We start from the raw sequence: 24236 nt of genomic DNA, 5'->3' as shown, positions 1-24236 counted from the left end.
AAGTAGCAGGCTGTTAGAGCAGCTCACAGCATCCCAGCACTAGCCTTCTCCAGGTCAGTACCATTCTGTTGGCTCTTTCTCATGTATATTTTTTTTATTCCTAGCCAGAGAATTTGGTTAAAAACTCTTCATACCAAACCAGTCGCCTTTAATGCCAGCTCTTGGGAGGCGGAGGTAGGAGGATCTGTGAGTTTGAGGACAGCCGGAGACTACATAGTGAATTCCAGGTGAGCCTAGGCTAGAGCAAGACCCTTCCTTGGGGTAGGGGGAGAGGAATTACCAAACCAATCTTGTTCTCTGTTGTTCCTTAGCATGTACTGCCAACCTAACAGGATCCATGTTTCTAGTCTACTGGGATCATATTAATTTCTACTTTCACTTATGCATTGCCTCTGGCTGATCCAAATCCTATTCAGTCAGGACCTAGTTCATCAGTCCTGAGCCCAACCTTTGCTGAACCCCTCCAGCACTTGGTCTGTAATAGCGTGCTTTACATCTAAATCAGATTCTGCCTTTTAGTGTCCATTTCATAGTATACTCCCTCCCTCCCTGCAGTGAAAAATTGCTGGAGCCAGGAAACATTTAGTCTCCCATGGTGGATGTATGGGAAAAACCCACACTGTGGTATCATTCAGAATCAGGCTCTAATGTGTGTTGTGTACTGAGCTGAGTCTTCTGACTTAATGGCTAAGAGCCCACTTTCTGGACCCATGTAGTTTGAGTTTACATTCCAACTCCTATCCCTTAGCAGCTGACACAGTTCTCCTTACTATAAAATGGAAATGCTAATGATAATTTTTATTCTGTGGGGCTATTGTGTGTGCTAAATTAATTAGTATATGCAAACTGATAACCTAATTTATTCTAGACACTTTCAATGTTCCACATATATTACCCCAAACAATATTAATAATGCTATTCAACCACATGCTAGCATTGTAACTTTAGGCTATCATCACTGAGTTGGTTTCCTAATCTAGAAAATTGTGATAATCCCTTAAACAATGTTGGAAGTTATTAAGTACTTTGTTTTTTGTGAACACTTGTCTTAAAGCCTATACAGTGGATTAGGAATATCAACAATAAACTAAACTTTTGATTTCATAAGGAGAGGGAAACAGAGAGAAAGACACACAGAGGGAATTGGCATGCCAGGGCATCTGAACATTGCAAACAAATTTCAAATGTATGTGCCACATTCTGCATTGGGCTTTACGTGGGTAGTGAAGAACAGAACCAGGGTCCTTAGGCTTTGCCGGCAAGCATCTTAACCACTAAGCTATCTCTCCAGCCCTAAACTTTTGATTTTTTGAGTGTGTAGTGAGCTTGTCCTATCCTTGGCTGAGGAATTCTATTTGGTCCCCCATAAAGAAAAAGGCCAGAGGGCTGGAGAGATGGCTCAGTGGTGAAAGGCACTTGTTTGTAAAACCTGACAGCCTCAGTTTGACTCTCCAGGACCCATGTAAAGCCAGACACAAAGTGCCACATGTGTCTAGAGTTCATTTGTTGCTCTCATCCTCTCCCTTTCTTTCTCTTTCTTTCCTTCTCCCTCTCTCTCTCTCTCTCTCTCTCTCTCTCTCTCTCTCTCTTTCTCTCTCTTTCTTTCTCTCTCTCTCTCTTTCCCTCTCTCTCTCTCTCTCTCTCTCTCTCTCTTTCTCTCTTTCTCTCTCTCTCTCTTTCCCTCTCTCTCTCTCTCTCTCTCTCTTTATCTCTCTCTCCAAATATATATAAAGGAAAAAGGACAGGTTGAAAGCTAGGAATACATAGTCTTTAGAGACTTTATTGGGAATATTCTACAACCTTTCCTTATGTGAACTAAAGGCATTTTCTTACCTCAGAGCAAGGCTTAATAACCATGTCTATGAACCAGAATCCCCTGAAAAACTCTTAAAGCCACACTCAGCTAGATTCCCTCTTAAGATTCTGGTCCAATAGTTCTGGAATAGCATCAAGGGATCTGTCACTTTAAAACTACCCAATGATCCTCATGAGCAACCAGACTAGGAATCACTTCCCCGAGACTTTACTATGATATCAAAACCTTCATGGGCTGGAGAAATAGCTTAGCGGTTAAGGCACTTGTCTGCAAAGCCTAAGGGTCTAGGTTTGATTCCCTAGTATCCACATAAGCCCAGATGCACAAAGTGGCACATATATCTGGAGTTCATTTGCAATGGCTAGAGGCCCTGGAACCCATTTTCTCTACTCCCCTTGCAAATAAATTATTTAAATTTTTTATAAAGCTTTCTGTGCCAGGCTGGGGTGATAGCTTAGCAGTTAAAGCATTTTCCTACAAAGACAAAGGACCCAGGTTTCATTCCCCAGGACCCATGTTAGCCAGCTGCACAAGGGGACACATGCATCTGGAGTTTGTTTGCAGTGGCTGGAAGCCCTGGCATGCCCATTCATTTCTCCCCTCTCTCTCCCTTCATCCCTCCCTCTTTACCTGTCAAATAAAACTAATTAAAAAAAAAAAAAAAAAAAAAAACCTCTGTGCCACTGAGAAACCATAGAACTTCTTGTGGGAGGGGAGGAAGTAAATAGAAAGCTTATACAACAAGTTGATTCCCATCACTGATAGAAAGGTGCTATGCCTGTTCTGTCCTCAGACTTGAACTGTTTGCTTGTGGCACTTACAGAAGGATCATCTTCCTCTTCCAGTGACATTTTCCTTGGGATTCTTGAGGGATACTACTTCAAAAATAAGGTAGGTCTCAGGGTCCTTTAGGTTAGGTTTAAGTGTAAAGGTGACTTCAAAGCCAAAACACTCTTGCCAAATCTGACATGTGAAATCAAATGGTCTCCATCATTGTCTTGGCCTACCAACATAGGAAAAGCAGCTTTCAATTAGTAAGCAAATCCAACATCACCTATTGTCACTGCCTATCCAAAAGCAATTTTTGCTTATTATGGTCAGACTTGGCAGTCTAGTCAAAACTCCTACTTTCTGGACTGGAGAGATTGCTTAGTGGTTAAAGTGCTTGCTCTGAAGCCTAAGGACCCAGGTTTAATTCCCCAACACCCAATTAAGCCAGATGCACAAGGTGGAACATGTGTCTAGAGTTCATTTGCAATGGCTAGAGACCCTGGCACACCCATTCTCTGTCCTCTTTATCTGTCCATCTCTATCTGCCTCTTTCTCTTTCACAAATAGATAAATAAAAAATATTTAACAATTTTTTAACTCATACTTTCCTAGGATGTGGCTAAAATATGGATGTGGGATTATCTGAAGACAAATATCAAAATATCAAATATATGACTATCAAAGCAACTTTTCCATTATCTTTAAAAACTCTAAAACTGACAAGACCATATTGTATTATACTCCTGCTTTTATTTTTCAGAAAGCTAACTCACTTTATAATAAGTATTTGTGGCTTTCACATGACCATTAATATGCAGCGAAAGCTTTAAAGAATCACCCTGGCCTGTGTTCCTGAAAGCTACCTAAGTCTAAATCCCTGAATTTAATCACCAAAATGCCCTCAGGAAAACCTGACATTTAACAGTCTAGCTCTATGCCCTTTGTGCTCTAGGCATGATGCAAAGCAGAATTGAAATGGGCTATTCTTGGGCATTTTTCTATCCCTATTGCTTATGCCAGTCTACCTTGATCTTTTCCATCCTTTCTGCCCCCTCCCCCACCATCAACACTATATATCCCTGCTTTGCAGAAATCTCACTGTAGCTGTTGCCTGGAAACTTGGAAGTCCTTGAAATGAAAGTCTGCTTGGGTAGCTAAAGACAGCTAGCCATAGGAGAAAGTTGGCCTCCTATTGGCAGTAAAATGGGCAGATTTGAAGTGGTATGTTTTTATCTGACATCTAAGACTCTTCATATGTTAATGTCTACAACTTTAGAGATTTCAGACTAGCATTATGAAATAGGCTGAATTTAAATGTTATCAATATTCTTATTCCTTCTCCCCAGAGTAGCTACACTGACTTTTCTGACATTAGTAGCTTAATTTTAGGAAAGATGAAGAAAGAAGAGGATACAAAAAGGTAAAGGAACCAACTGCCCCACTTTGCTTTCTCCAGCAAGCAAGGTTAGGGTCCTACGCTCCATATTACTCCAGGCCTGTGGGTTTTCCAAGGAGTCTTCTCTGTTTCATACTTCATTTGAGAGCCAAGCACCCTAATTAAACCAACCTATAAGATTATGTATACATTTTGGAAGCAGGAAGTTTTCTCTATGACCTAACCAGCTAGGCTCTTACCTTCACAATTCAAAACCTTGGGGCTGAGGAGATGGCTGAACAGTCAAACATGCTTGCTTACAGCCGGGCATGGTGGTGCATGCCTTTAATCCCAGCACTTGGGAGGCAGAGGTAGGTGGATTGCTGTGAGTTCGAGGCCACCCTGAGATTACATAATGAATTCCAGGTCAGCCTGGGCTACAGTGAGACCCTACCTTGAAAAACCAAAAAAAAAAAAAAAAAAAAGGTGCTTGCTTGCAAAGCTTGTAAAGCTTGTAAAGCTTGCCAGCTTGGGTTCAATTCCTCAGGACCCACATAAAGCCAGATGCACAAAGTAGCACACGTGTCTGGAGCTTGTTTGCAATGGCAAAAGGCCCTGACTCAACCAGTCTCGTTCTTTCTCTCTTTCTCTCTCCCAGCAAATAAATAAGTTATTTTATTTTGCAAGCAGAGAGAGATAGAGAGGAGAGAGACAGAATGGGCACACCAGGGTCTCCAACCCCTGTAAACAAACTCCAGATGTGTGTACCACCTTTTGCACATCTAGCTTTATGTGGGCACTGAGGAGCCAAACTCCAGTCATTAGGCTTCACAGGCAAGTAACTTAACCATTAAGCTGTCTCTTCATCCCAAGTTATTTAAAGAAAAAAAATCATTTTGAGAGCTGGGAATATGACTCAGGGGTTAAATATCCTTGTTTGCAAAGCAAGCTTGCCCTCAGTTCAATTCCCAAGCCACCTACATAAACCGGCCATAAGGTGTTGCAAATGTCTGGTATTCGTTTGCAGTAACAATTTATTCGCAGTAACCCATACATACACACACATGTGCAAATTAATAAAAATCATAAATATAATTCAATACTTTTGAGGTAAGACAAACTATATCTTTCATTTTTAAGAATAGAAAATAGGGTTAGAGCCAGGCGTGGTGGTGCACGCCTTTAATCCCAGCATTAGAGAGGCAGAGGTAGGAGGATCGCTGTGAGTTCAAGGCCATCCTGAGACTCCATAATGAATTCCAGGCCAGCCTGGGCTAGAGTGAGACTCTACCTCGAAAAACCAAAAAAAAAGAAAAAGAAAAAAAAAAGGGCTAGAGAGATGGCTTAGTGGTTAAGGCATTTGCCTGCAAAGCCAAAGGATATCAGTTCAATTCCCCAGGAGTCACATAAGCTGGATGCACAAAGTGGCACATGCGTCTGGAATTTGTTTGCAGTGGCTGGAAGCCCTGGTGTGCCCATTCTCTCCCTCTTTCTCTCTCTCTATTGCTCGCTCACACACTCGCTCTGCCTCTTTCTCTCTCTCAAATAAATAAATAAAAATATTTAAAAAGCAAAGAAAATAGGGCTGGAAAGATGGCTTAGCCATTAAAGTGCTTGCTAGTAAAGCCACAGATGCAGGTTCAATTTCCCCACTGACCACATAAAGCCAGATGCCCAAGATAGAGTTCATTTGCAATGGCTAAAGGACCTGGTGTGCCCATTCTCTCTCACATACACTCTCTTGCATGCTCTCTTTCTCTCTCTTTCTCTCTCCCCCCCCCTCACATATATGTATGTAAAATCTGCCTCTTTCTCTTTAATAAATAAAATACTTAAAATGTCTGTGGGCTGGGAAGCCAGGCATGGTGGCGTATGCCTTTCTTTAATCCCAGTACTGGGGAGGCAGAGGTAGGAGGATTGCCGTGAGTTCTAGGCCATCCTGAGACTACATAATGAATTCCAGGTCAACCTGAGCTAAAGTGAGACCCTACCTTGAAAAAAAAAAAGAAAAAAAGTCTGTGGGTTGGGGAGATGGCTCAACAGTTAAAAAGAAAAAAAGAATAGATAATAGAGGGGCTGGAGATATTGCTCAGTGGTTAAGGCACTTGCCTGCAACACCTAAGGACCCAGGTTTGATTCCCCAGTGCCCACATAAAGCCAGATACCCACTAGAGTTTGCATTTGGAGTTTGTTTTCAGCAGCTGTAGGCCCTGGCACACCCATTCTCTCCCCTCCCTGTGTCGGCTTGCAAATAAATAAATAAAGATACTTTTGTAACTTTATTTTTAGAGAGAGAAAGAGAATTGGCACATCGGGGTCTCATCTGCTGCAATCAAACTCCAGATGCTTGCACCACCCAGTGGGCATGTGTGACCTTGCACTTGCCTCACCTTTGTGCATCTAAGGTAGGATCTGGAGAGTCAAACATGGGTCCTTAGGCTTTGCAGTCAAGCACCTTAACCACTGAACCATCTCTCCTGCCCCAAATAAATAAAAATATTTTGGGAGAGATGGCTCAGAGGCTAAGGTGCTTGCCTGAAAAGCCAAAAGACCCAGGTATGATTCCCTAGTACCCACATAAGCCAGATACACAAGGTGATGCATGGGTCAGGAGTTCATTTGCAATAGCTGGAGGTAGCATGCCCATTCTCTCCTCTCTTTCTTTCTCTTTCTTTCTCTCCCTCTCTCCCACTCCCAAATAAAAATAAATTTTAAAAAAAGAAAAGAGAATAGGGGGCTGGACAGATGCTCAGTGGTTAAAGGCACTTTCTTGCAAAGCCTGCCACCCAAGTTCGATTGTTTAGCTACCACATAAGCTGCACAGGCATTTGCTTGCAATGTCAAGAGACTGTGGTGCATACACACACAACTAAATTAAAACAAACTTTTAGGGGCTGGACAGATGGCTTAGCGATTAAGGTGCTTGGCTGTAAAGCCTAAAGGACCCAGGTTCAATTCCCCAGTACCCATGTAAGGCAGATGCACAAGGTGGCACATGCATCTGGAATTTATTTGCAGTGGCTAGAGGCCCTGGCATGCGCACGCACACATTCCCCCCCCCCCAATAAACAAATAAATAAAATATTTTAAAATGAAAAAAATTAAGGAATAAGATATAAGGAAACTTGGCATAGTGGTTCATGCCTATAATCCCAGCAGGCTGAGGAAGGAAAGGAAGATTTTCATGAGTTTGAGGCCAGCCTGAGCTACAGAGTAAGTTCCAGGTCAGTCTAGGCTAGAGTAAGACTCTCCTTCAAACAACAATAACAAAAAAAAAAAAAACATAGAAAATATGCCTATCTCAAGAAAACCTGAACTTAAACGTTAATCTTCTGTCAACCTGTGGTTTCTGCTATTTAGGATTAATGGAGCACGAAGCTTTGGAGATATGTCCGTATGACCCAAACCACAGGATACCAGCCAGCAGGATACAATACCACTTGGCATCATGTAAAAAGGTAAATTTTCTCAATAAGAGCTGAAAATTACTAAAGGGGAAAACTTCTCAGAATATAAGGGTTTTGTTTTGTTTATTTATTTTTTAAACAAAACAGCTTCTGATACTAAGTATTACCTAGAAGTTCTTAGTGTTGGGACATAGTATCTCTTCAGCATTTCCAGAAATGAATGGAGGATCAAATATAAGTATAACTAAACTGGGCGTGGTGGCACACGCCTTCAATCCCAGGACTTGGGAGGCACAGGTATGAGGATCACTATAAGTTCTAGTAGGCCATCCTGAGACTACATAGTGAATTCCAGGTCAGCCTGGGCTAGAGTGAGACCCTACCTCAAAAAAACAAATCATATTTTTTTTCTTTTTTATTTATTGCCTAACAAGAACTTCTTCCTTCTAGAAAAATCCAAAGATAGCTAAGAAGATGGCTAACTGCAAGTATAATGCTTGTCACGTGGTCCCAATCAAAAGTCTCAAGGAACATGAAGCTAGCTGTATCAACAGGACCGCTATAGATGATGGTAAGCTTTTCACTTAGGGACAGGTAAATGACATGGAGTTCCCATAGCTGTGGAAGCCTTAACCAAATATGAGGAACAAGAGGCAAAAGGATGTTTCCATTCTATCTCTACAACTCCTGGTCTACTTTGTTTCAGAGCCACTTAATCTTTCAAAGGTTACCTGTCCAAGTTTGGAAGCAAATGAAAAACTTTCTAATGCTGGAAATCACACCTCTGACTCTGATGTCTGGAACGTAGGTGAGCAAGGGTTAGACGGGTATGTACTAACGGATACAAGCCTGGACCCTACTACTATTGTAACAGATAGTAAGCACCGACCTGAGTAATAAGTCTTGATATTCTTCCCACAAAAATCCTTCTCTATGGGGCTGGAGAGCTGGCTTAGCAGTTAAGGGCACTTCATGTGTAAGCATTTGAGGGCCTGAGGACCCCTGAGAGAATTTGATCCCCGGGGGCCCACATAAACAGCTGGCATGGCTATGCACTTCTGTAACCCCAGTCCCATAGGGGAGTAGAGGCCCAAGAATTACTGGAGCTTGCACAAAAATGGTAAGCTCCAGGATCGGTAGGAGACTTTGGCTCAAATAAGAATTGTGAAAGGAGGGCTGGAGAGATGGCTTAGCGGTTAAGCGCTTGCCTGTGAAGCCTAAGGACGCCGGTTCGAGGCTCGGTTCCCCAGGTCCCGTTCGTTTGCAGAGGCTGGAAGCCCTGGCGCGCCCATTCTCTCTCTCTCCCTCTGTCTTTCTCTCTGTGTCTGTCGCTCTCAAATAAATAAATGGAAAATGAATAAAAATAAATAAATAAAAATAAAAAAAACTTTCTTAAAAAAAAAAAAAAGAATTGTGAAAGGAGTCGGCCATGGTGGCGCACACCTTTAATCCCAGTACTCGGGAAGCAGAGGTAGGAGGATCGCAGTGAGTTCAAGGCCACCCTGAGACTCCATAGTGAATTCCAGGTCAGCCTGGGCTAGACTGAAACCCTACCTTGAAAAAAAAAAAAATTGTGAAAGAGCTATGGAACAGGTCCCCAACATTCAACTGCATGGGGTACCACAGGAGCAGAGATAGGAGGCTCACCATGAGTTTGAGGCCAGCTGGGCTAGAGCAAGACTCTACCTCGGGGGCAGGGGAGATTACCCAGGAATGGTGGCATATGCTGTTAGTCCCAGCACTCAGGAGGCAGAGGTAGGAAGAGGACTGTGTGAGTTAGAGGCCAGTTTGGGATTACTGAGTGAGTTCCAGGTCAGCCTGGGCTGGAATAGGTCCTTACCTTAAGGGGGAAAAAATAGAGATGTTAGGACAATGAGCTACTGTAACATATAAAGTCAAAGTTGTATTATTATCACAGATTAACTTTTCATCTTGTGGCTATTACCTTCCCCATTTGGCCCCCAAAGCTGACACAAAAGGGGAATGGGGCAAATGCACCTTTTCACCACCTCTTCCCAAAAGAAAGTACTCGGGACTTACATGGCACCGGCAAAACAAATCGCACAAAAGTAAAGAGGATGGTAGGTGTGTAGCCCTAGCAGAGCAGCCACTTCTCAGCCACAGCATGAAGGGAACTACGGTGCTACCAGCTAGCCTCCTCTCCCTTGATATAAACATGCTAAGTGCTGGTGTTTTCTTCCTCTTTTCTAGATCATACGCGTAACTTTCCTCCATTTGTTCTTAAGGCTTTTGCTCCAAAAATGCTGGTTTGTGAAAGGTAAGATAAACTATATTTGATCACCATACTAGAGAATAGGATGCTTTCAAAGTTTGTTTCAACTACCACCTTGAAAGACCTGTGTGGTTAGGTTCTGAGTATTTCCTTCTCAATGGCTCTACTTGGGAATGTATTCCATCAAGGACTTGCCTATGCAACCTACTTAATACTGGTAAAGAGTTTAAAAAAATAAATTAATTCCTCAAACTGAAGGGGTGCCTCCTGTCTATGAACTAAATCAGGATTCTTGGCTAAACAGACTTGAAGGGCAGACACATCTAAGTTACAGGAGCCATCAACAGTCACCTGCCACATAGAAGGGGAAGCACAAAGAGCCATACAAACAGAGGTCAGCAGAAAGACCAGATGAGGGACTGGAGAGATGGCTTAGTGGCTAAGGTGCTTATCTGCAAAGCCAAGAGACCCAAGTTCAATTTCTCCAGGACCCACATAAGCCAGATGCACAAGGTGACACGTATGTCTGGAGTTTGCAGCACACCAATCTCTCTGTCTCTTTCTCTCTTTCACTCTCTGAAAAAACAAATTATTTATTTTGTTTATTTGAAAGATGAGATGAGTCCTACTCTGGTACTTCAGTGTGTAAAAGCTTCAACTGGATATCTAGACTAATTCTCCATTCCTGGTTTCCCACTAACTTTCTTCTTATTGTCTCCACCTAACAGTGACTCAAGAGACCTACAAGAGGGAATGGCTGACAAACATCCTAACAATAATAAGACCTGGAGAAATGGTAAAGTCATCTTTTTTGTTTTGAACAGGGTCTGACTATAGTCCAGGCTGACCTGGAACTCTCAGTAGTAGTTAAAGGCACTTGCTTGCAAAGTCTACAGGCTCAGGTTCAATTCCCCAGTACCCATGTAAAGCCAGATACACCAAGTGGCACGTGTGGCTGGAGCTTGTTTGCAGCAGCCAGAGGCCTTGACATGCCCATAGTGTCAACCTCCTCCTCATTCTCCGCCTCCTCCTCCTCTGTTTCTCTCCCTCTCCCCCCCACCCCTTTCTCTCTCTCTGTCTCAAATAAATAATATTTTTTAGATCTCAATCTTTTTTCAATCTTTTTTTTTTTCTTTCTCTCTTCCCACAGGTCAGAAAAACTGATGGAAACATTGTGACTTAAAAGCCGAGACAGAAATTTAAGTCATTTTTAAACTTAGGAAAATCTTCACTTCAGTGGCAACTCTTGTCATTGGGATCTTAACATATTTTTGTTAATTTAAATAAAGGATATTTTCATGTGACTAATCTGCTTCTTTTGTTTGGTTGTTTTGTTTTTGAGGCAGGATCTCAGCCTAGCCTAGGCTGACCGGGAACTCACTTTGTAGCTCAGGTTGGCCTCAACCTCACAGCCTCCCTACTGCTGGGATTACAGGTGTGAACCACCATGTTCTGGCAAATCTGCTTCTTATTCTTCCTCGTTGGCATATTCTCATGTGTTAACCAGAAGCCTAGAGAGCTGATCTGCCTGTTTCCATTATTAGCAGGGGAATTCCCATCAGGTTGGGGGCTAAGATGTAGTTTCATAATCAGGTCCTTTGTTTTTAAATATTTTTAAATATTTAATTATTCATGAGACAGTATGTGTGTGTGAGTGAGTATGGGCACACCAGGGCCTCTTGCTCCTGTTACTGAACTCTAGATGCATGTGTCTTTTCTTTTTTTAAATTTTATTTATTTGGCTAGGCGTGGTGGCGCATGTCTTTAATCCCAGCACTCAGGAGGCAGAGGTAGGAGGATCACTGTGAGTTCGAGGCCAGCCTGAGAGACTACGTAGTTAATTCCAGGTCAGCCTGGACTAGAGTGAGATGCTACTTCAAAAATTCAAAAACAATAAATAAATAAATAAAATAAAACTAAATGGTGTTACACCTGGGTGAGCATAGAGGAGACTGCTGGTTCACTTTTCTAATTTCTTTGGGAGAAGAAGATACCTTAAAGGGTTTTTTTGTTTGTTTGTTTGTTTGTTTTGTTTTGTTTTTTTCCGAGGTAGGGTCTCACTCTGGTCCAAGCTGACCTGGAATTAACTCTGTCATCTCAGGGTGGCCTTGAACTCATGGCAATCCTACTACCTCTGCCTCCCGAGTGCTGGAATTAAAGGCGTGACCTTAAAGTTTTTACAGCTGTAAGTTTCACTGACAGTTGTACATGTATTTTCTTAGTAGTGACTTTGTGAAAGTTGCAAGGGAACTCAAGATTTGATGACAGTGCAACGACTCTCTCTCCCCTTGCAATTTATGAAAAACCTGGGGTATAGGACAGTGAAAGCCCTTACACAGCACACCTGTATGAGTCCACGATGAACATTTTGTGACTGCTTCTTTATGATGTTCAGGCCATTATGTTGAAGACTAAAGAAAATTTCCTGCAGGATCTCTAGATTAAGCTTCAGCTATGAAGTAAGTATGGATGGATGAAAAACAGGAAAAGTCTTGTGTGACTTGTTGCTGTGGAAGAACACCTGACATAAACAAGGGAGGGAAGGTTGTTTCAGCCCATGGTTTCCTAAGTCTAATTCTTTTTGTTGTTGTTGTTTGATTTTTTTTGTTTGTTTATTTGTTTTGTTTTTTGTTTTGTGAGGTAGGATCTCACTCTAGTCCAAGCTGACCTGAAATTCACTTTGTAGTCTCAGGATGGCCTTGAATTTATGGTAATCCTCCTACCTCTGCCTCCCAACTGCTGGGATTAAAAGCGTGCACAACCATGCCCAGTTTCCTAAGTCTAATTCTTATTCCTCACTAAAATCTTTCCCATCTTCTTTGGTGACTTCAAACATTGTAGTTAAATATAGACAATGTGCTCTTTGTGGTGGCACATGCCTTTAATCCTGAAATTCGGGAGGCAGAGATAAGAGGATTGACATGAGTTTGAAGCCAGCCTGGGACTACAGAGTGAAACCCTACCTCAAAAAAATTAAATAAGGGCTGGGCGTGGTGGCGCACTCCTTTAATCCCAGCACTCGGGAGGCAGAGGTAGGAGGATCGCCATGAGTTCGAGGCCACCCTGAGACTACAGAGTTAATTCCAGGTCAGCCTGGGCTAGAATAAAACCCTACCTCAAAAAAGAAAATAGGGCTGGAGAGATGGCTTAGCGGTTAAGCGCTTGCCTATGAAGCCTAAGGACCCCGGTTCGAGGCTCGGTTCCCCAAGTCTCACGTTAGCCAGATGCACAAGGGGGCACACGCATCTGGAGTTCGTTTGCAGAGGCTGGAAGCCCTGGCGTGCCCATTCTCTCTCTCTCCCTCTGTCTTTCTCTCTGTGTCTGTTGCTCTCAAATAAATAAATAAATAAATTTAAAAATAAATAAATAAATAAGGGCTACGGAGATGGCTTAATGGTTAAGGCACTTGCCTACAAAGCCAAAAGACCACCCAGGTTTGATTCCCCAGGACCCACATAAGCCAGATACACAAGGGGCACATGTGTCTGGAGTTCATTTGCAATAGCTGGAGGCCCTGGCGTTCCCATTCTCTCTCCCTCTTTCTATCTGACCCTTCCTCTCTCTCTTTCTATCTCTCTCTCTCAAATAAATAAAAATAATTTTTAAATTACATAAATTAAAAGCATCAAAATATAGATATTTTTCTCCAGTATCAATCACACCACAGATATTAAAGAAGGTCAGAATTACATGTTTTTTATTTCCCACCAACTGGCCTGGTGCTGTGCATCTTATATATAACCAAATTGTATACTTTTTATTATTATTTTTATTTTTTCAAGGTAGTTTCTCACTCTAGCCCAGGCTGGCCTGGAATTCACTATGTAGTCTCAGGCTGGCTATATACAATTTCTTCAGACCCAAATACTTGCAGGTGTTTGGGGATTTTTTGTTTGTTTGGATTTTTGTTTTTGTTTTTAGTTCTGTTTTGTTTTGTTTTATTGAAACACCAACTCACTATATAGACTCACTATGTAATCCTGTAACTCAGTACGTAACCCAGACTGACCTTGAACTCACAATCCTCCTGCTTACACTTCTGGAGAACTATAACTACAGGTGTGCACGACCAAGCCCAGTTTACGTGGTGCCTAAGCCAAACTAAGACCCAATTTATGACAAAACAACATCAATTTTTTTAACTATAATTCTTAATTGCAGCCACCAATCTTTTTAAAGTAATAACACAGGGGTTTTTTCCTAGTTACTGATTACTTCAGGCCTATTTAGCCTTACAGTTAAAAAATGTTATCACATGCATATGACTATCTTCTGCCCTTTCAAGGGACATCCTTGCACAAGTTTATCCCCAAGCCTTTTCAAATTATTGTTTTGTTTTAATCCAACTAAAGTAGAAGGGGGAGCTGGGGAGATGACTCAGTGGTTAAACTTACTGCTTACTGCAGAAGCCTAAGGTCAGCATTCAGATCCCCAGAACCCATGGAAAGCTAGACACAAGTCTACAACCCCAAGCAAGGTCATGAGAATTTGGAAGCTCTTGGGCCAGCTAGTCTTGTACTCATAGCAGCAAACAATAAGAGAGGCCCTGTCTCAAACACAGTGGAAGGCAAGGACTGACATCCGGAGGTTGTCTTCTGACTTCTACACATGAACCATGGTCCACATGTGCCCATACATACACACATATCACACGTGCACATACACACACAAACACAGACACACAGACATACAAACAAAACAAGTTGAGAAGGAAAAATAAACTGTGCTCTTCACTCCAACAGGAGGACATTACAATCCTAAACATATATGCACCTAACATGGGGGCTCCTAAATTCATCAAACAAACACTATTAGAATTAAGGTCACAGATAACACCAGACACAGTGGTGGTGGATGACTTTAACACCCCACTCTCATCAATTGACAGGTCATCCCAGGAAAAAATAAACAGAGAGGCATCTGGACTAAATGAGGTCATAGAAGGAATGGTCCTAACAGATATATATAGGACATTTCATCCAAAGGCTGCAGAATATACATTCTTTTCAGCAGCACATGGAACATTCTCTAAAATAGACCCTATATTAGGACACAAAGCAAATTTTAACAAATTCAGGAAAATTGAAATAATTCCTTGCATTCTATCTGACCACAATGGAAGTAAACTACAAATCAATAGCAAGAAAGGCTATAGAGCATACACAAAATCATTGAAACTAAACAATACACTACTAAATGATGAATGGGTCAATGAAGAAATCAAGAAGGAAATCCAAAAATTTATAGAGTCAAACGATAATGAGAACACAACATATCAAAATCTGGGACACAATGAAGGCAGTTCTAAGAGGTAAATTTATAGCTTTAAGTACCTATATTAAGAAACTAGAAAGGTCACAAGTAAATGACCTAATGCTTCACCTTAAAGCCTTGGAAAAAGAAGAACAAGGCAAACCAAAAATCAGTAGATGGGAAGAAATAATAAAGATTAGGGCAGAAATTAATGAGATAGAAACAAAAAAAATAATCCAAAGAATTAATAAAACAAAGAGTTGGTTCTTTGAAAGGATAAACAAGATTGATAAGCCCTTAGCAAATCTGACCAAAAGAAAGAAGAGACACAAATTAATAAAATCAGAGATGAAAAAGGTAACATCACAACAGATTCCAGAGAAATTCAAAAAATCATAGGGACATACTATAAAAGCATATACTCCACAAAGTACGAAAATCTGAAAGAAATGGATGATTTCCTTGATTTATATGAACTACCTAAATTAAATCAAAATGAGATTAATCACCTAAATAGACCTATAACAAACATGAAGATCTGAACAGTTATCAAGAATCTCCCAACTAAAAAAAGCCCAGGCCCAGATGGATTCACTGCTGAATTTTACCAGACCTTTAAGGAAGTGCCTTAACCCTGAAGCCATCTCTCCAGCCCTTTATTTTTTGAGATGGCCTTGTTGTGTTGCCCAAGCTAATCTTGGACTCCTAGGCTCAAGTGAGCTTCCTGCTTTAGCCTCTGAGTAGCTGGAACTCCAGACTAATGCCACCATACCCAGCTTACTTTCTTCTCTCTCTCTCTCTCTAGTAGGGTCTTATTCTAGCCCAGGCTGACCTAGAACTCACTCTGTGGTCCCAGGCTGGCCTACAACACGGTGTTCCTTCTACCTCTGCCTTCTGAGTGCAGGGATTAAGAGCATGTGCCACCACATCTGGGTTAGCTTCATCTCTTTACTAAGATTTTACACATTTTTTAGGGTGTGGGAGATTTTGTTCATTTATTTATTTTGTGTGTATGTGTGAGCACAAACATATTTGAGCATACTTGTGCCATAGCATATGTGTGGAAGTCAGAGGACAACAGTTGGGTCAGTCCCTACCTGCAACCTTGTTTTGAAGCAGCATCTCTCATTGTTCATCAATCCATATGGTGGCTTCTGGGAAATTCTCTCTCCCTTGTAATAGGTGCAGTGAGATTCCAGAAGCCTGCCATAGCTTCTGGATTTTTATGTGGAGTCTTGGGATGGAACTCAATTACTCAGAGTTGTGTGGCAAGCGCTTTTAACCCACTGAATCATCTCCCCAGCCCTGGCTTCTGTTAAAGAGAGGGTCTTAGGACTGGGGAGATGGCTGAGTGGATAAAGGTATTTCTTTGCAAAACCTGATGATCCAAGGTCCGATTCTCTAGTATCCACATAAAGACAGATGCATAAAAGGCACATGTATCTGGAGTTCATTTATTCCATATATGAAGAGGCCATATTTTTCTCTTTGTCTCTCTCTCACACACAAATATTAAAAAAAAAAAAAAGAGTCTGCCAGACATGGTGACACATGCCTTTAATCCCAGCACTCGGGAGGCAGAGGTAGGAGGATCACTTTGAGTTTGAGGCCACCCTGAGACTACATAGTAAATTCCAGGTCAGCCTGGGATAGAGTAAGACCCTACCTCGAAAAAATAAATTATATATATATATATGCATATATATATATGTGTGTGTGTGTGTGTGTGTGTGTGTATACACACATACACACATACATACACATACATATATATATAAAATATATAAAAAATATATATATACATATATACATATATATATGTATATGTGTGTGTGTATATATATATATACACATATATACTATATATATATGTATATGTGTGTGTGTATATATATATACACATATATACATATATACTATATATATGTATATATATATATATACACACACACACACATACATACAGAGAGAGAGAGAGAGAGAGTCTAATAAAGTCCAGGCTGGCCTCATGTTGTGTAGTGGAGAATGACCTTGAACTCCTGATCATCTTGCCTCCATCTCCCAATCACTAGGACTACAGACATTTTCCATCATGCCTGGCTCCACGTTTTAATTCTTTTAAAAAAAAATTATTTGCAAACAGAAAGAAGAGAAACAGAGACGATGAGTGCACCAGGACCTCCAGCTATTGCAAATGAACTCCAGACATATGTTCCACTTTGTGCATCTGGCTGTATGTGGGGACTAGGGGATTAAACCCAGGTTGTTAGGCTTTGCAGACAAGCACCTTAACCACTGCTCCATCTCTCCAGCCCTTAATTCTTTTTAATGTACTTTGATGTTTGGGTGTCTTTTTTAACATTTTTTATATTTTATTTATTTTTTTGATAAAGAGTAAGAGAGAGAATGGGTGCATCAGGACTTCCAGCCACTGTAAACAAACTCCATATGCATGTGCCCACTTTGTGCATCTGGCTTACAAGGGACCTAGGGAATTGAATCTGGGTCCTTACACTTCACAGGCAAGTGCCTTAACAACTAAGCCATCTCTCCAGTCCTGGGGTTTGTTTTTGTTTTTGTTTTTGTTTTTGTTTTGAGGTAGGGTCTCATTCTAGCTCAGGCTGACCTGAAACTCACTCTGTAATCCCAGGCTGACCTTGAATTCATGGTGACCCTACCTCTGGCAGTGCTGAGATTAAAGGCATACACCATCATACCCCAGCTCACTTCAATTTTTAAAATATTTTATTTACTTAAAAAGAAGCAGAGAGAAAGAAAAAAACTAGACACACCAGTACCCCCATAAGCCTGATGCTTGCATCTGGGATCCACTTGCAGTTGTTAGAGGCCCTGGCATGCCCATTCTCTCTCTCTGTTAAATAAATACAATATTGAAAAAATGTAACAAAATGAAGTTCCCATTTACTTACCTATGTAACACAATGGTTCATTTTATTATTATTATTATTATTATTATTATTCATTTATTTGAGGGGAGAAAGAGGCAGATAGAATGATCATTCAAGGGCCTCTAGCCACTGCAAATGAACTCCAGACGCATGTGCATCTGGCTTACGTGGGTAATGGGGAATTGAACCTGGGTCCTTAGGCTTCACAGGCAAGCACCTTAACAACTAAGCCATCTCTCCAGCTCTGATTTTTTTTTTTTTTTTTGAGGCAGGGTTTCACTCTAACTCAGACTGACCTGGAAGTCATTCTATAGCCCAGACTGGTCTTGAACTCACAACAATCTTCCTACCTCAGCTTCTCAAGTGCTGGGATGAAGGCAGGAGCCACCATGCCCAGCTAGTGAATTTTAGCTTATAATTTGCACACTAGATGCTAGCAACAGTAAGGGTGTGAGTAGCTATTTACTACTGCTAAATCCTCGGGGGTTGGGGGGGAACAAATGACCTATGCAGCTGTGGAGGCAGCTCAGTTGTAGAGTACTTGCCTAGTATGGATAAAAGGCCTGGGTTTGACCATCAGCAAAATATAGAAGGCAAATCTGAGCTACATGCAACCTGTCTCAAAAAAAAAAAAAAAAGCTGGAGAGATGTCTTAGCAATTAAGGCACCTGCCTGTGAAGCCTAAGGACTCATGTTCAACTCTCAAGTTCCCACATAAGTGAGACACACAAGGTGACACAAGCATGCAAGGTCACACACGCACACAGGTGGCACACACGTCTAGAGTTTGATTGCAGTGGCTAGAGGCCCTAGCATGCCAATTCTCTCCCTCCCTCTCTCTCTCATAATTTTTTTTTTAATTTTAAAAAAGCAAAACTAACCTAAACAAAAAATCAAGGGCCCCACTCAAAAAAATGGGGCAGGAAATTGAACAGAGTGTTCTCAAAGAAAGAAATACAAATGGCCATTAAACACCTAAAGAGGTGCTCAATATCTCTACTCATCAGGAAAATACAAATTAAATGATATGAGATTCCATCTTGCCACATTCAGAATAGGCATCAAAAAAAAAAATCAGGGCTGGAGAAATGGCTTAGCAGTTAAGGCACTTGCCTGTGAAGCCTAAGGACCTAGGTTCAAGTCCCCAGAACCCACATAAGCCAGATGAACATGGCACATACATCTGGAATTTGTTTGCAATGGCTAGAGGGCCTGGCCTACCCATCTCCAATAAATAAAAAGAAAAATATTAAAAAAATAATAAGGGCTGGAGAGATGGCTTAGCAGTTAAGCGCTTGCCTGGGAAGCCTAAGGACCCCGGTTTGAGGCTCGGTTCCCCAGGTCCCACATTAGCCAGATACACAAGAGGGCGCATGTATCTGGAGTTCATTTGCAGTGGCTGAAAGCCCTGGCACGCCCATTCTCTCTCTCTCCCTCTATCTGTCTTTCTCCCTATGTCTGTCGCTCTCAAATAAATAAATAAAAAATGAACAAAAAATATTTTAAAAATAATAATAATAATAAAATAGGGCTTGAGGGATGGCTTAGTGGTTAAGGCATTTTCCTGCAAAGCCAAAGGACCCAGGTTTGATTCCCCAAGACCCATGTAAGCCAGATGCACAAGAGAGCACATGCATCTGAAGTTCATTTGCAGCGGCTGGAGGCCCTGGAGCACCCATTTTTCTCTCTTTCCCTCTTTCTCTGTCAAATAAATAATAAATTAATCAGGGCTGGAGGGATTGCTTAGTGGTTAAGTTGCTTGCCTGTGAAGCCTAAAGACCCAGGTTCTATTCTCCAGAATCCATGTAAGCCAGATGTACATGGTGGCATATGTATCTGGAGTTCATTTGCAGTAGCTGGCTAGAAGCCCTGGTGCACCCATTCTCCCTCCCTCTCTCAAATAATAAATTTTAGGGCTCAAGAGATGGCTTAGCAGTTAACGCACTTGCCTGAGAAACCTAGGGACTCATGTTCAACTCCCCAGATCCCATGTAAGCCAGACACACAAAGGCAAGGCAAGCATAAGCATCTAGAGTTCGATTGCACTGACTGAGGCCCTGGAACACCAATTCTCTCTCTTTCTCTCTGTTGCTAGGAAAAAAAAAAAAAAAAAAAAAAAAACTTTTTTTTTTTTTTTTTGGTTCTTTCAAGGCAGAGTCTCACTCTAGCCCAGGCTGATCTGGAGTTCACCCAGTTGTCTCAAGGTGGCCTTGAACTCATGCAATCCTCCTACCTCTGCCTCCCAAGTGCTGGGATTAAAAGCATGTTATTTAAAAAATTTTTTCTTTTTTGCTGGGCATGGTGGCACATGCCTTTAATAACGTGCCTTTAATCCCAGCACTTAGGAGGCAGAGGTAGGAGGTTTGCTGTGAGTTCGAGGCCACCCTGAGACTACATAGTGAATTCCGGAACAGCCTGGGCTAGAGCAAGATCTTACCTCCAAAATAAATAAATAAATAAAACACATGTTGGTTGGGGTGTGGGGGAAAGAGCAACCCTCTTCCACTGCTGGTGGGAGTGCAAACTTGTACAGCCACTATAGAAACTGGTATGGAGACCCCTCAAAAGGCTGAAAATAGAGCTACGTTAGATTCGGCTATATCTCTCTGGTGCATACGCCCTAAAGACTATTATGGTGTACACTTTTGTTAAAAATATTTTACTTTTATTTGACAGAGAAAGAGAGGGGGAGAGAGAGAGAATGGGCATGCCAGGGCCTCCAGCCAATGAAAACAAACTCCAGATGCATGTGACCCCTGTGCATATGGCTATGTGGGTCCTGGGGAATCAAACCTGGGTCCTTTTGCTTTGTAGTCAAGCAACTTAACCACTAAGCCATCCCTCCAGCCCAAGACTCTAGTATGTACCAGAGAGACACTTGCCCAACCATTTTTATTGCTGCTCAATTCACCATAGCCAGGAATTAGAAGCAGTTCAGATGCCCATCAACAAATGAATGGTTAATGAAGATGTGGTACATATACACAATGAAATTCTACTCACTAAGGAAAACTGAAATCATCAAATTTTGAGGAAAATGGAGGGACTTGGGAAAAAAGGATGCTAAGTGAGGTCACACAGGCTCAGAAAGACAAACACTACCTGTATTCTATTATATGTGGTTTCAAACTGAGATCAACTTGAGTTCAATGTAACTGGTAGTAAGCACCAGGAATGTGGGCATAAAACGAAAATGAGACCAGGAAAGAGAAGAAATAGAGAAGAGTTACCTGACAAGTTAGGGAAGAGACAGAATATCAGGGATAGGAGGAGCTTGGAGGCATAGGGGGTAGGAAGGTTGGGAAGGGAATTATATAAAAGTTAAGAAAACAGGCACCAGTTCCATAAAAATCCTCTTTCTGACTAGCATTCTACAACATATAACCACCAGCAAAAAGGGAAGGGGGACAGTCCTGACAGATGGAAAAAAGCTCACCCTTAAAACCATGGACTCTGGCTGGTAAATCCCAGGCCCAGAATTGGGTTACTCTCTACATAATGAGCTGTTGGCCAGACAGAACCATAAGGTCCCCAAACAATGTAGCCCAATGCCAAAACACTTGATTACTTGCCAGAGCTAGGATTAGTCACTCCTGGTTTTATGTGATGTTGGTAATCAAACACAGCACTTCCTCATGTTAAATAAGCACTCTACCAACTAAGCTACATTCCCAGCCCAAATTGATTCTTTTCTTTTAATCCCCCCCACCACCACCACCTTTGGTGGTACTGAACCAGGGTCTTGCAATTTGAAGGCAAGAACTCTACCACTGAGCTACATCCTTGGCCTAGAAACTCCTTTTGAACATAAATTTTCATTGGTTTCCACCACCTTTATCTGCTACTTTGAATAACTGTAACCAACTGCAATTTTCACACTCCTCTGAAGCAACACTTCCCAATCTATCCTGTCCAATAAGAACAACTATGGGGGGGGGGCTGCAGAGATGGCTTAATAGTTAAGGCAATGGCCTGCAAAGCCTAAGGACCTAGGTTTGATTCCCCAGAACCCATGTAAGACATATGCACTTGGTGGCGAAGCCTCAGGACCAAGGTTCAATTCCCCAGTAGCCATGTAAGCCAAAGGCACAAGGTGGCACATGCAGCTGGAATTCATTTGGAATGTCTATAGGCCCTGGCACACCCATTCTCTTTCCCTCTCTTTCTCTCCCTCTTTCTCTGCTTTTCTCTCTCACAAGTAAATAAATAAATGAAACATAAAAATATGTTTTTTCAACTATCTTAACATAAATTAAGCAGACTTAATTTCAATACTATAATAAGACAGACCAATTCAAATTCTCACCATTTGTTTCACACCCACAAAAACCACTTCAAGAGCATTAATGATTTTTTGTTGTTTTGTTTTTGCTTTGGTTTTTTGAGGTAGGGTCTTGATCTAGGTCTAGCTGACCTGGAATTCACTATGTAATCTCAGAGTAGTCTTGAATTCACATCAATTCTCCTACCTCTGCCTCCCAAGTGTTGGAATTAAAGGCATGTACCACCACACCTGGCTAACCATGTTTCTCTTAAAAAGACATGTGCACTTGCCCAGGCTCAAGCATATTAAAATCTCTCTCTGTAATAAATAAAAATAAAATTTAAAAATCTGGGCTGGAGAGATGCCTCAGTGGTTAAGGCACTTGCCTGCAAAGCCTAAGGACCCACATAAGCCAGATGCACAAGGTGGCAAAGGCATCTGGAGTTTGTTTGCAGTGGCTGGAGGCCCAGGCACACCCATTCTCTCTCTCTTCTCTCAATAAGTAAATAAATAAATGGAACATATAAAAATATTTGTTTTAATACAGTCTAACAAGATGACAGAGGAACTGACAGAGGATCCTCCAGAGCAAGGGGGACCAAATATTCCACCTGGGTGATGGAAGCCAGAGCAAGACCCAGCCACAGCAGCCCTTGGCTGCACCTCTGTTCCAGAAATGCCTGTGGACAAAGGGTCATCTGGGGAGGGGGAGAGGAACCTACCTAGTCTTTTCCCCATCTACTTATTAGCAGGCAAAGAGTGTTAGAAGAGAGACAGACAGAGAGAATGGGCCCATGAGGGCCTCCAGCCACAGGAAATGAACTCCAGGTGCATGGGCCACTTTGTGCATCTGGCTCTCTGTGGGTACTGGGGAACTGAAGGTGCATTGTTAGGCTTTGAATAGCACCTTAACCATTGAGCCATCTCTCCAGCGCACCCGACCCACTCTTGTATATAGAAAGAGGAAGCGTAAATGCAGCATCCTGTGACATGGCCGTGGGCTACCATACAGTCCCAGGTCTCATTCAGGCAGAGCCACCAGTGACCTTCTGGACTGAGCCCTTCAGGTAACCAGAGTGGCCTATGAAGCCTTGTCCTTCCTTGTCATACCTGAACTGAGCCCCAGGGAATGCCACTCTTAGGCTTCTGAGGAATAGCATGCCTCCAGAAAGCTGACAAAGTTGTCACACCCCACCTGCCATTCCCTTCCATCCCAGTCACAAACTCCCCCATAACCACCACCCTGCTTTCTTTCCTCCTTTGGATAAACCAGGGAGAAGCCAGAGCAAACACCTGGTGTGACAAGAACGATCTTTTGCCAGTATGTGGACTTGTAGAGTGCTTTAGTTTACAAAGACTTTTCCCACACGTTATCACATTTTTGTCTGACAGCCACTAAGTGAGCAAGTTATAATTATTAGATCCACGCTATGAATGTAGAAACTTAAACTTGAAAGAGCTGAAGCAACAGTTCAAGGTCACCCAGTTACTCAGTGGCAAAGCTGGTATGTAAACCTTGTCATTTAATCTCAAGTAAAGTGCTTTCCCCAATAAAATACTAGCTGCCACTTCTTGAGTACTTAACATGTGCCCTATATGCCCAGACCTCTCCTGCTTAGATCTAGTTAACCTTCATGAAAACCCTATAAGATGGGCTGTAGAGATGGCTTAGTGGTTAAGGCACTTGCCTGCAAAGCGTAATGATTCAGGTTTGATTCCCCAGGACCTACATAAGCCCAAAGTGGTGCATGCGTCTAGAGTTCATTGGCAGCAGCTAGAGAACCCGGCATGCCCATTCTCATTCTCTCTCTCTCTCTCTCTCAAATAAATAAATAAAAATCATGACAGCAAAATAAAAGACTGATTTAGATAAGGAGAGGATATGATGGAAAATAGAGTTTCAAAGGGGAAAGTAGGGGGAGGGAGGTATTACCATGAGATATTTTTTATAATCATGGAAGTTGTTAATAAAAATTTGAAAAAAAAAGTAAAAAAAAAAAAAATACAGTTTAAGCTGGGGTTGGTGGCTCATGCCTTTAATCCCAGCACTCAGGAGGCAGAGATAGAAGGATCACCGTGAGTTCAAGGCCACCCTGAGACTCCATAGTGAATTCCAGGTCAGCCTGGGCTACAGTGAGACCCTACCTTGAAAATCCACAAAAAAAAAAAAAAAAATACAGTCTAAGGGAAATGGATTGGCAGTTAAAG

The 24236-nt window shown here is 41.8% G+C and overlaps 1 protein-coding gene across 1 annotated transcript; it reads left to right on the top strand.

The window, feature by feature from the left end:
- The first annotated feature begins 7327 nt into the window (after positions 1 to 7327).
- Positions 7328 to 10433, top strand: LOC101596955 (gametocyte-specific factor 1-like). Its single transcript, XM_012948314.2, has 5 exons — positions 7328 to 7420; positions 7820 to 7940; positions 8076 to 8177; positions 9581 to 9647; positions 10331 to 10433. Exons 1-5 carry the CDS (start codon positions 7328 to 7330, stop codon positions 10431 to 10433), a joined length of 486 nt encoding a protein of 161 aa, XP_012803768.2.
- Positions 10434 to 24236: the final 13803 nt, after the last annotated feature.

The sequence above is a fragment of the Jaculus jaculus genome, chromosome 6 (genome assembly GCF_020740685.1).
Source record: "Jaculus jaculus isolate mJacJac1 chromosome 6, mJacJac1.mat.Y.cur, whole genome shotgun sequence".
NCBI lineage: Eukaryota > Metazoa > Chordata > Mammalia > Rodentia > Dipodidae > Jaculus > Jaculus jaculus.
Note: the sequence above shows the minus strand (reverse complement) of the source record. Positions and strands in the feature narration are given on the sequence as shown.